This window comes from Eleutherodactylus coqui, chromosome 6 (assembly GCF_035609145.1).
Source record: "Eleutherodactylus coqui strain aEleCoq1 chromosome 6, aEleCoq1.hap1, whole genome shotgun sequence".
NCBI classification, from domain to species: domain Eukaryota; kingdom Metazoa; phylum Chordata; class Amphibia; order Anura; family Eleutherodactylidae; genus Eleutherodactylus; species Eleutherodactylus coqui.
The window spans coordinates 115,168,408-115,180,665 of record NC_089842.1 but is presented as its reverse complement, the minus strand read 5'-3'; the positions used below and the strand labels follow the sequence as shown (position 1 = coordinate 115,180,665).

Below are 12,258 nucleotides of genomic sequence, written 5' to 3'. Positions count from 1 at the left end.
AGTTGCTTGGAGGGACTCCGCCGGGAAAGCACCATCCCGCATCGCAAGATTAAAATGACATGTTAAGTGGGGGGCCAATAATCCCTGGAACAGCTTATAATATTCGGCTGAAAAGCCGTCGGGGCCGGGAGCTTTCTGGTTCTTCATTATTGAAATGGTATCTAGGACTTCCGATGGAGACATTTCCTTATCTAGTTCAATCATCTGCGAGTTAGAAATTTTTGGGAGTGATAACTTATTCAGAAAATTCTCTATTATTTCTTTTTGTGGTTGTCTTATAGAATTATCATCTTTCAGATTATACAACTCACTATAATATGATCTAAATCTATCTGCAATCTGCTTCGGGTGGGAGATTTTGAATTCCTTCTTTTTTGAGCTCCACACAAAAGGAATATTGGATTTAATTATCTTTTTTCTAACTAAATTTGCCATCAATTTTGTTGGCTTATTTAATGAAGAGTATATGTTGGCTCTATTTCTGGTGGTTTCTTTTTCGAAGTCCCCCTGTAAGACTTTTCGGAGCTCTAGTCTTGTATTAAGTAATTTATTATGAGTGGTCATAGAGGAAGAAGTCTGAAGTTCTTTCTCCAGGGATTGTATCTTGGTCACTAAAGTTTCAGTCTTGTCGCGCTTTAGTCTTTTGTACCTGGCTCCTAGCTTTATGAGCACTCCTCTTATGAACGCCTTATGGGCATTCCAGAGGGTACTTGAGCTCACGTCAGGGGTGGCGTTTAAAGCAAAAAATTCTTCCAGACTATCTTTTATTTCTTTTTTGTATTCGGGGGTTTTCATGAGATATAGATTATTTCTCCATGTTTTAGCGCCTTGGCGCGAGTCGCCTATATGGATCGCTGTTATAGGGGCGTGGTCCGACCACGTCGCTGTCCCAATAGTCGCCTCTGACACTGAAGTGATTAAGTGCTTGTCCACTAGACACAAATCTATCCGTGAAAACGTCTTGTGACGGGGTGAGTAAAAGGTAAATTATTTTGCCGATGCGTTTAAGCAGCGGAAAGTGTCGAACAAAGCCATCTCACGGATCCAACGGCCCAGGGGGGAATCTCTTTTTGCGTGCTTCTGGGTGGAATCCATCTTGCCTTCCGGCACCAAATTGAAATCCCCACAGAGGATCAGCGGACCCCTAGCTATTTTACGGGTTTTTCTCATAAGTTTATTTAGGAAATGGACTTGCTTCATATTGGGGGCGTAGACATTTATGAGGGTAACCTGTGAGCTTCTCAAATTGCCTACCAGTATTATGAAGCGGCCCTTGGGGTCACATACTTGAGTGTCAATTTTAAATGTCGTGGAATCTCTAATTGCAACCATCACCCCTGCGTGCTTCCTAGGTGCACAAGCAAACACCACGTGTGGGAACTTCTTGTGTGACATGCGTAAACTATCCACCCCCAGTAGATGTGTCTCCTGGATACATACCAGGTCGGCGCCGTGGTGCAGAGCCTCTCTCCAAACCGCCCTCCTTTTATTCGGGGCATTCAATCCATTAGCGTTCAGAGACAGTACCTTCAACGCCATATTTCCGTAAATAGCGGTACGGAGCTAGGAGCTAGAGAGCCAGTGTGGTAGATGATGCCTATTGGGGAGTTATCAACAAAACTAAGGAAACAAAAATTGGTTATGCATATAAAATTGCAACCGTAAAAGACATTTAAGGATCGTATTAGCAAGATACAAACAATCAGAATAGTATAGTGCGACATAACTCGGCAAGCAAAAACTTGCGATCTTCTTCGGGGGAACGACAGTTCGCGGGAGAGTAAGAAACATCACTCAAAAAATTGCAAAGAATAAACTTTGGTCGGGCTCAGTAGCCGGAAAGACACGACCATGGCAAGAGTTCGGAACAAAGAGATCACTGTGCATCCTTAAAAGGGGGGAGGGAGACTCAGCTGATACGGGCTTCCTTCCTTTGTTTTCTCTCCATAACACCATCCGACCGCGCAGGTGGAGATTCACATATTTTTATGCCCCACGATTTCAAGGTAGATTTGGCCGAGGCTGGATCTAGAAAAACGTGAGAAGAGTTCTCTCTTGACACAATGAGTTTGGTGGGGAAACCCCATCTGTACAGAATCTTCGCCTCTCTCAAGGCTAGGGTCACTCCTGCGAAACTACGTCTCGCCTCCATAGTCGCTTGGGACAGATCGATGAATAGGCGAACATCAGAGTATGGGCTCGGCAGAACCCCCAGTTTTCTTGCAGTAAGCATAAGGGCCTCCTTTGTACTGAAATAGTGGAAACGAACAATAATGTCCCTCAGGCTATTATCTCTCAGAAATTTAGGCAGTGGAAGTCTATGCGCCCTGTCGATTTTAAGCTCTTGTGCCGGAATATTTGGTAGAATCTTTTGAGTTAAGCACGCAACGTATTCCATCAGCTCGGAGTTCCCAATTTTTTCGGGATACGCATCTTATTTTTACATTGTTGCGCCTATTTCTGTCCTCAAAGTCATTTATTTTGTTTTGTAATTTGTTGACCAGGGACTCTAAGTCGTAGTGGGCGTCTATAAGGGCATTATGAGATTTAACCATCTCCTCCATTTTGTGCTCTGTGTTGCTCATTCTGTTGTTTACTTCCAGCACTGAGGAGTCAACATGCTGCGTTAGGCATTTTAAGTCGGTTTGAATTGTGTGTCTTAGGGCCATGATAGCCTCTTTAATATATAGCTCCGAGGCAGGCTTTTCTGTGGCAGATAAATTATCTATTTCCCCCTCTTTTGTTGTTATAGAGGCTTCATCTTCCAGGCTCCCTCTCTAAAATCCTCTGCTAGTCTCTGACGTTGTTTCGCAGGGCTGCTGGAGGCAGAGGGGGATCGGGTGCCCTGCTGTGGTGTCGCCGCCATTTTGTTTTTTATACTGCGGCCGGGGGGGAGATCAGATTTTTGCTTAACATCTCCCTTAGGCTGTTTCCCTCCTTGTCCTGGTTCCCCTGGTTGTCCCACAGAGTCTGGGGAAGACATATCATCTAGGGGCAGCTTTTCCAGAGGATCAGGAGGTCCGCTTACCGGGATTGCAGCAGCCGGCATGTCCTCCTCCTCCGCCGCCATTACAGGGAGCGGAGCGCGCGGGACGAAAAACTCCTCCAGCCGCGTTGGTTGAGCCCTGGATGCTCTCCTCCTGGATGTCGCCATGGTCACTAGTGCTTCCTCTTGCCGGTGAGTCGTGTAGCGAGCCCTCCGGTGCGCTTTAGATGTCGCTGAGCGATGCTGCTAGACGGAGACTAGCTAAACACGGCCGTCTCGGGATCTCTCCAAGCCACGCCCCCCCCAAGTTCTGTTGTGTTTTCACGAGAACTGATACCGCTGCCAATTCATGACAATAGGTGACACACAGCATTTAAAATTGCTGAAACACCTAAAAATATAACAGCGCTTGAAAAACGCTTGTCTGAAAAGACCCATTTAAATGAATTGCAGCCGTGTACAGCACTGAAAATGCAGCATTTTCATTTTAAGTTTCTAGTTCCCCTTGTGAGCAGCAATGAATATGATACCCTTATAGTCACAAAGGTCACTCACAACTTTTGTCTCCTTAACCTTACAGCAATCAATAACAAAGCCTTCTCCAGCTAGAGCTTTCCTGGCAAAATCCTCATCATATCTGAGAAAATGCATCTTGTTTTTCCCGATTCTGATATATATTGCGTCTAAATCCCCAATTAATATGATATGTCCTCCAGGATTCAGCATTCTTGAAAACTTCCCGAGATGTCTCTTGTAATCATTGTGGTCTTTGCTTATAAGATCTAGAAGGCCAGCACTGATAATACAATCGGCTGGTGGTAGGTCCAACGGTTCTATTATATTTTCTTTCTCAAAGTCACATTTAATTACATGTTGAATTGCTGATCTCATTTTTTCTTCTTTGACCTGTAACTGGTCTCTGAAAGAAATGGGAAAAATGCACAAAGTAATTATCCCATCAATATCACTATGGGCGTTAAAGCTCAACAGTAGCTCTATACATCAGTAAATTTTCTCCCAGTACTGGTAGCAGGACTTGAATTCAACCAAGACCAGTGTACTAAGTGTCAGGCTTATGCTTGTAACTATAGACTAGCATTACAAATGTATTGGGTCCTATTTTTTTTAGTATATTGATTAATGACCTTATAGAAGGAATGCACAGTAAAACATCAATATTTGCAGATGAAACAAAACTATGTGCAGTAATTAAAGGGGTTGTCCCGCGCCGAAACGTTTTTTTTTTTTTTCAACCCCCCCCCCGTTCGCCGCGAGACAACCCCGATGCAGGGGTTAAAAAAGAACACCGGAGAGCGCTTACCTGAATCCCCGCGCTCCGGTGACTTCTTACTTACCTGATGAAGATGGCCGCGGGGATCTTCTCACTCGGTGGACCGCAGGGCTTCTGTGCGGTCCATTGCTGATTCCAGCCTCCTGATTGGCTGGAATCGGCACGTGACGGGGCGGAGCTACACGGAGCCGGCATCCAGCACGAGCAGCCCCATTGAAAAAAGAAGAAGACCGGGACTGCGCAAGCGCAGCTAATTTGGCCATTAGACGGCGAAAATTAGTCGGCTCCATGGAAACGAGGACGCTAGCAACGGAGCAGGTAAGTAAAAAACTTTTTATAACTTCTGTATGGCTCATAATTAATGCACAATGTACATTACAAAGCGCATTAATATGGCCATACAGAAGTGTATAGACCCACTTGCTGCCGCGGGACATCCCCTTTAACAGAAAAGACAGCAGCATACAATTACAAATGCATTGCATAGGTTGGGAGTTTGGACAGAAAAGTGGCAAATGAGGTTTGAGGGTGGCTTCACACATGTGTGTTTTTATGCGTGCATATGGGTGTACAAAAACTCGCTTCTATTAGAAACAATGCATTCCCTATGGTGTGTTCACATGTCTGTGTTTTACAGGTGCGTGCACCATAGGGAATGCACGCATTGTCTTCAATAGAGCTGCGGCTGCTGCCGGCGGCTCCATTTAAGACAATGGTCTGCCAACACCCCTAAGTTGTTTTTCAGGGAAGAGCTTTACATATAAGCTCTTCCCTGAAAAACAAGAATTTTAGTGTAAAAGAAAAAAAAAGAAAGAAAATACTTACCTATCCACCGCTGCCATGTCCCCATGAGGATAAAGAACACATCTGCCACAAGCGGCAGATTTTTCCTTCATCCACACGAGGAAAAAGAATTCACTGCTGCACCTGCCACATCTGTGACAGATGCAGCAAAGGAATTTGTCATCCCTGCGGGGAATAAAGAATTCCCTACCACAGCTGTTAGAGATGACAGCTGCAATAGGGAATCCAGCTGCTAGCATCCTGTAATTGTTTTTCAGGGAAGGGCTTTAAATATAAGCCCTTCCCTGAAAAACATGAAAAAAGGTGATAAAGATATATATTTAAAGCCCTTCCCTGGAAAACAATTACAGGATGCTAGCAGCTAGATGCCCTATTGCAGCTGTCATCTGTGACAGCTGTTGTAGGGAATTCTTTATTCCCTGCAGGGATGAAGAATCCCTTTGCTGCATCTGTTACAGATGTGGCAGGTGCAGCAGGGAATTTTTTTTCCTCGCGGGGATGAAGGAAACATCTGCCGCATACGGCAGATGTGTTCTTCGTCCCCACCGGGACACGGCAGCGGCAGACAGGTAAGTATTTTTTTTTATTTAAATTTTTTTACACTAAAATTGTTGTTTTTCAGGGAAGAGGTTATATGTAAAGCCGCGGTTCCATTGAAGGCAATGCAGGGACCAGCATTCACGTATGTTTTTGCACGTACATGGGTGCGCACTTATGTATGCACCTATGTATGCACAAAAACCCTCTTGTGTGAAGCCACCCCAACACTGATAAGTGTGAGGTTATACACATGGGCAGGAAATAAAAGGCCACCAACACCCACTAAATGGGAAACCACTGGGCAAAACTGATATGAAAAAGGATATGGGATTTTAATGTACTGTAAACTTAGGGCTTAGTCAGACGGGCGTTTTTTGCCGCGATTTGCGCATGCGCATGCGTCCGGCGATTTTTTAAAACTGTTGCTTCGCAATGGTATCGGACACATGAGCGCTTTTAATGCGCTCGACCGAAAAATTATAGAACAAAAAATCGCAGATCGCACCTATCTGCGATCTGCGATTTCTGTTCGCTTCTGTATATGCGCTCAATGGAGCCGGCGGCAGCAGCGCCGACCCCATTGAGAACATATAGAAGACAAATCATTCTTCTCTGCCACAGCTGTAACAGCTGTGGCAGAGAAGAACGATGTTTGCCCATTGAATTCAATGGAGCGGCAATACAGCCGCTCCATTGAAAGCAATGGGCTGCCGGCGTGCGCGGGGTGAATTGTCGGGAAGGGGTTAAATATATAAACCCTTCCCTGCAATTCATGCTAAAATGTGTTAAAATAAAAAAAAATTGTATACTCACCTTTCCGCTGCAGCCAGAGTCCAGCCGCGGCCGCTGTCAGTTCTCCTGAACTGCTTCTCGGCACTATTCAGCCGGCGGGGCTTTAAAATCACAGCCTGACCAATCAGAGGCCGGTTTCACTCACACACCCATTCATGAATTCATGAATGGGTGAGTGACTGCTGCCTCTCAGCGCTGAGCCAATCAGGGGCAGGTCTGACTCACATCCATTCATGAATTCATGAATGGGTGTGAGTGAGGCATGCCTCTGATTGGCTCAGCGCTGAGCCAATCAGGGGGCAGGTCTGACTCACACCCCCTTCACACCCACTGCAGGACGGCCGCTCGGAGCTGCCGGCAGAAGGTGAGAATGCAATTTTTTTTTATTTTAACACTTTTCTGGATGAATTGCAGGGAAGGGCTTATATATTTAAGCCCTTACCGACAATTCATCCCGGGCTCGCCCGCAGCGCATTGCTTTCAATGGAGACGGCTGTATTGCCGTCTCCATTGAATGCAATGCGCTGGACAGCTCCGGCCCGTTTCTAATGAAACGCGGCTAGGAGCAGATTTTCGGGCGATTTGCGGGCGACTTGCGCGCACCGGTCACGCGATTTGCGGATGCGCATCTGTAATGCGATCCGCAAATCGCGGCAAAAAACGCCCGTCTGACTAAGCCCTTAAATGGAACAACAAGTGTCAGATAGCTGCTGCCAAGGCAAATAGTATCATGGAGAGCATTGAAAGATGCACATTTGTACTGTAGCAATGATGACAATGGCAGCGGGTTTTCTCCTAATATTTGATCCAATATTTCACCTGTTTCCCTCTGTGTCTACATGAAGCTGTGTGGCATGGCCCCAATTAAATGCTCCTGTACGTGTGTCCAGCCATCTTTTCAGCTCCATGATGCATCTGTCAGTGGCCTTCAGCACTATAATGTGTTTGAAAAACTCACAGGCCGCATACAAATGATGAATTATGGGACCAGTGCTGAGGTCAATCAAGATCTCTCCTTTAATGTGACCTGTAAAAATAAATTGCAAATAATGAAGCATCTACAGTAATATGTTAAACCCTCTTACAGAGCTAGCTCCATGTATATGTGGGACTGTAGAGTCACTGTAGTTCCCCATTATGCCTTACTTATTTTATCCACCCAATAGACTATGCACTAATAATAGTGCAAGTGATTTTTTTTGTCATGGTTTGTGCTTTATTTTTTCAAGTCTATATTCAGAAACATTGCATAAATATGTTTTTCTTTATTTTGGTCAACTGTACCGTCAGCAAAGATTTGGATTTCTAGATCATAGAGTGAATTATCTATACGATGGAATCCACACTAGAGACAGGTTGCACCTTACAAAGATGTGAAAGCATATATTTGACAAGTGCATTGCTACCCTCTTCAGAAGAGCTTTAAACTATAGGTCAGTCAAAAATATGCAACTAATAAATACAATTGTGAACCTTGCTATTAAAAGTGGAAAGGAAAAAAAAAACAAATACAAAAAAATCAGAAGGGAAGGAAAGTGGACCAAGAGACCACAATCACAAACTACAATATTTCTATACAAAAACACAGGGCATAGGAAACAAACAACGATAAGAGCTTCTAAAAGAAGAAGATAAATATGATGTCATAAAGTCATAGACATCACGGAAACTTGGTGAGATAGTACACATGATTGGGATACAAGGTTATAAGGATACTACTTATTTATAAGAAACAGGTTTAATAAAAATGGAGAAGGTGTTGCTTTGTATGTTATGAAAGCCTACATCTCCACAGAGATTCAAGCTTCAGAGAAATAAAGTTCTGTAGAGACTTTTTGGCCAGAAATACATGTGGAGAGCAACAGAAAGGACACCATTGTAGTAATTTTCTTTCAGCCGCCTGGACAGGTAGAAGATATGGATGAATTCTTTCTACACCAGATGGCTAACTTCTCAACAAAGTATGACATAGTGATCATGGGAGATTTTAATTATCCAGACATTTGTTGAAAATCTCTCTCAGTGTTAGGTCCAACAAATTCTTATTGCTCTCTTGCTGACAACTTTTTCATCCAAAAGGTAGAAGAGCTCAGCTCCCAAGCCTAATGTATACACAGCATATATTGTGGACATCTATATACATCCTAACTGCATAGATTATGTGAACTGAGGATGTGTATACAGTAGCTATATGTGTGTCAGGAAGTGGTTAGCAAAACACAGCAAAATGCAGGCTCAGAAATCCTAGGAGTACATATTAGTGTCTTGAAAATGTTTTTGAGATATTAAAATGTACCGTATTTTTCGTCTTATAAGACGCACTGGTCTATAAGACGCACCCCCGATTAGAGCCGGAAAATGGGTGGAAAAAAAAATTACTTACCCCCGGCGTGCGTCGTCATCGGCGGGCGGCGGCGTTCAGCGGTGGCGTTCGGCGGTGGGCGGGCGGCAGCGTTCGGCGCTGCAGGCTGTCGCTCCCTCCTGATCCATGGCAGAGCATTGCTTTCTGGACGCAGGGCTTAAAAATCTCTGCCTCCAGAAAGCTACTACTGTGATTGGCTAACACACCGTCAGCCAATCACAGCCATTCAATGATGTCATTGAATGGCTGTGATTGGCTGACAGCGTGTGTTGGCCAACACAGTATTAGCTTTCTGGAGGCGGGGATTTCAAGCCCCGCATCCAGAAAGCAATGCTCTGTCGGGGACCAGGAGGGAGCGACAGCCTGCAGCGCCGCAGAACGTCGGGAGAGGTGAGTAATGATTTTTTTTGGGGGGCAAATTTTCGGCACATTCGCTTTATAAGACGCAGGAACTTCCCCCCCCCCCCCCCCCCCGCTTTGGAGGCGGAAAAAGTGCGTCTTATAAAGCGAAAAATACGGTACTTTTCATTGCACTGTTAGATACATTTTGGTTCATTGTGTTTCACTGAAGAGCCATATCTCCAGATTTCTCTTAGAATGCCTGGTGGTCTGATTTTTCTACTATTTACTGACTACCAAACACTACATCAGCAAGACTTCTATTTGCTATTTTTCCTGCAGTATCTTCTTGACCTTCCCAATGTTTACTTTTATCTGTTCCTGTATCGTAACTGTAACTACAGACAGAATGTGATAAGCCATTGTAGTTGAAATATTATTTCTGCTATCGGTGAGCATAGGATTATTGCTGGCACATTTTCTTTATAAAGGTAGTTTTTTAATACAGTAGTGAAAAGACTGCCAGGTATTAAGCTGATTGGTGGAGGCAAGGGAGCAGCAGCAGTTATTGATAATGAGATACAGCTATTGATAATGAGATACAGCTAGTTTTATAGGGATGAAAATTGCTCTATAATAAAAGTATGAAAATGTAAAATAAATAAACGAAATCTGAAAAATATATAGTACTAATTAAACAAAGAAAAATACATACCAGCTGTAAAAGTTTTTGTAAGATTTTCAATGGGAAATATCAAAGAATCCTCTCCGAAGACCATTTCAGGTTTATGTGAAAAGTAAGTCTCCAGAAATTCTCTGGAATCAAAGCCATCTACATGATAGAGCTTACAGGCAGAGGAATCCATTGGCTGATAAGTAAGGACTGACTGAGTGACTGGTTCTACACCTCAAGCTATTTATATGATTACTAGGAAATCAATTTGCAATTTCTGTTACTTATCACATGATGAGTATTATTATGTTCATGTGACAGTCAAGGTAGCTTATCATAATAGCTTTATCTTAGGTTAGCATAAAGGCCCATTTACATGGGACGAATATCGGGCAAACAATGCCCAACACTCGTCACTGTGTGTAATCACTCTGCACAGGAGCGAGTATCGCTGGCTCACTCACAGAGTAGCCCACAGGGTGGTGGGATGGCTGGAAGAGATTTCACTCCTTGCTCTCCTCGCCCCTCTCCAGTCACTTAACATAGCGGCCGTTCAGTACTGAACAGCTGCTGTTTAAACTGAATGATCATTGTTCAGGATTTTATGCAACTTAAAATCCTGAACGATGATCATTCAGTGTAAACAGCAACCGTTCAATACTTAACGGCCGCTGTGTTAAGTGAATGGAGACGGGCAGGAAGAGCAAGGAGTGAAATCTCTTCCAGCCATCCCGGCCCCCTTGCTGACTGAACCAGTGATGCTTGCTCCTGTGCAGCAGCAAGGGAGCAAGGACACACAGTAATGAGTGTTAGACATCGTTTGCCTGCCATTCTCACCATGTAAATAGGTCTTCTATTAGAGATGAGCGAGCACACTCGTATGAGCTTGATGCTCATTCGAGCATTAGGGTGCTCGAGATGCTCTATACTCGAGACGAGCACCACGCGGTACTCAAGTCAATTCCATTTCCTGCCCTGCCTGTTTAGCGCCATTTTCTAGCCAATAGACATGCAGGGAAGACATTACCACTTCCTCCTGTGATGAGCCAGCCCTATCCCACCCCCCTTCAGTGAGTGGCTGGCGAGATCAAGTGACCGTCGAGTATTTAAAGCGGTCCCACCCGCGGCTCACCTCAGACACACACTGGGAGAGTATAGGGAAAGTGCTGCTAACGAGATAGGGAAAGTTTTAGTGTAGGATCCTGTCCTCAAGAACCCCAACGGTCCTTCTTAGTGCCACATTTGACCGTGTGTATTACTATTGTGGCTGGCTGGGAGCAGTTTTGCACAATTTTTTTCTTTTTTTTTCATCTCGGGCTGTGCAGACTATTACAGCTATAGCGCTCTCAGTCTGCAGTCTTTTTACAGAGAATAGGGAAAGTGCTGCAGAGAAAGTGGTAGTGTAGGATGCTGTCTTCAAGAACCCCAACGGTCCTTCTTAGGGCTACCAATGACCCTGTGCATTTTACTGGATGGCTGCTGGAAGTTGTAGTGCTTCAGTATTACGCAGCTAGGCCTGTTTGCAGCCTTCTGTAATTTTTTTTTTCTGGCTGGAGTTTGCGTTACAATACCGCTGTCAGCGTATAAGTGTACGCAAATAATTCCATAGCTATTTACACCGTTCTGTGTCTGCAGTCACTTATATGCAGAGCATAGGGCCACAGCCACTTCTAGAGGGAAAGTGATATACACACTATACAGCCTGTATTCTTTTTTTTTTTAAAAAACAAAAGCTCATTCGTTGGGCTGCATCTGACCATCTGCATTTTACTGGGTGGCTGCTGGGAGTTGTAGTGCTTCAGTATTACACAGCTAGGTTTGTCTGCAGCCTTCCGTATATTTTTTTTCTGGCTGAAGTTTGCGTTACAATACTGTTCTCAGCGTGAAAGTGTACGCAAATAATTCCATTACTATTTACACCGGTCTATATCTGCAGTGAATTATACACACAGCGTAAGACCAACACAGCCACTTATAGCGGGAAAGTGATATCCACTATACAGCCTGTATTCTTTTTACAAAAAAAAAAACTAAAGCTCATTCGTTGGGCTGCATCTGACTGTCTGTATTTTACTGGGTGGCTGCTGGGAGTTGTAGTGCTTCAGTATTACATAGCTAGGCCTGTTTGCAGACTTCCATATAATTTTTTGTGGCTGGAGTTTGCGTTACAATTCCGCTCTCAGCAAGAACGTGTACGCAAATAATTCCATAATTATTTAAATTGGTCTGTATCTGCAGTGAATTATACGCACAGCATAGGGCCAACACAGCCAATTATAGCAGGAAAGTGATATACATAGAGATGAGCGAGCGTACTCATCCGAGCTTGATGCTCGTTTGAGTATTAGGGTGTTCCAGATGCTCGTTACTGGAGACGAGCACCACGCGGTGCTCGACTCCATTACATTTCCTTCCCTGAGAAATGTTCGCGCTTTTCTGGCCAATAGAAACACAGGGAAGGCATTACAACT

General features: G+C 44.2%; 1 protein-coding gene across 1 annotated transcript; it reads right to left on the bottom strand.

The window, feature by feature from the left end:
- Positions 1-3,477: 3,477 nt before the first annotated feature.
- On the bottom strand, positions 3,478-9,980 carry LOC136632494 (nicotinamide N-methyltransferase-like). Its single transcript, XM_066607422.1, has 3 exons — positions 9,830-9,980; positions 7,233-7,440; positions 3,478-3,905 (listed from the first exon to the last, which is right to left on the bottom strand). Exons 1-3 carry the CDS (start codon positions 9,978-9,980, stop codon positions 3,482-3,484), a joined length of 783 nt encoding a protein of 260 aa, XP_066463519.1. The 3' UTR covers positions 3,478-3,481.
- Positions 9,981-12,258: the final 2,278 nt, after the last annotated feature.

What these genes read in the sequence shown, in the direction of transcription:
- LOC136632494 (XM_066607422.1), bottom strand. Translation starts at nt 9,980, where the DNA reads ATGGATTCCTCTGCCTGTAAGCTCTATCATGTAGATGGCTTTGATTCC. An exon ending in TACAAAAACTTTTACAGCTG is followed by an intron (nt 7,441 to 9,829) that starts GTATGTATTTTT and finishes TTATTTTTACAG; the next exon opens with GTCACATTAAAGGAGAGATC. An exon ending in GTAGACACAGAGGGAAACAG is followed by an intron (nt 3,906 to 7,232) that starts GTGAAATATTGG and finishes CATTTCTTTCAG; the next exon opens with AGACCAGTTACAGGTCAAAG.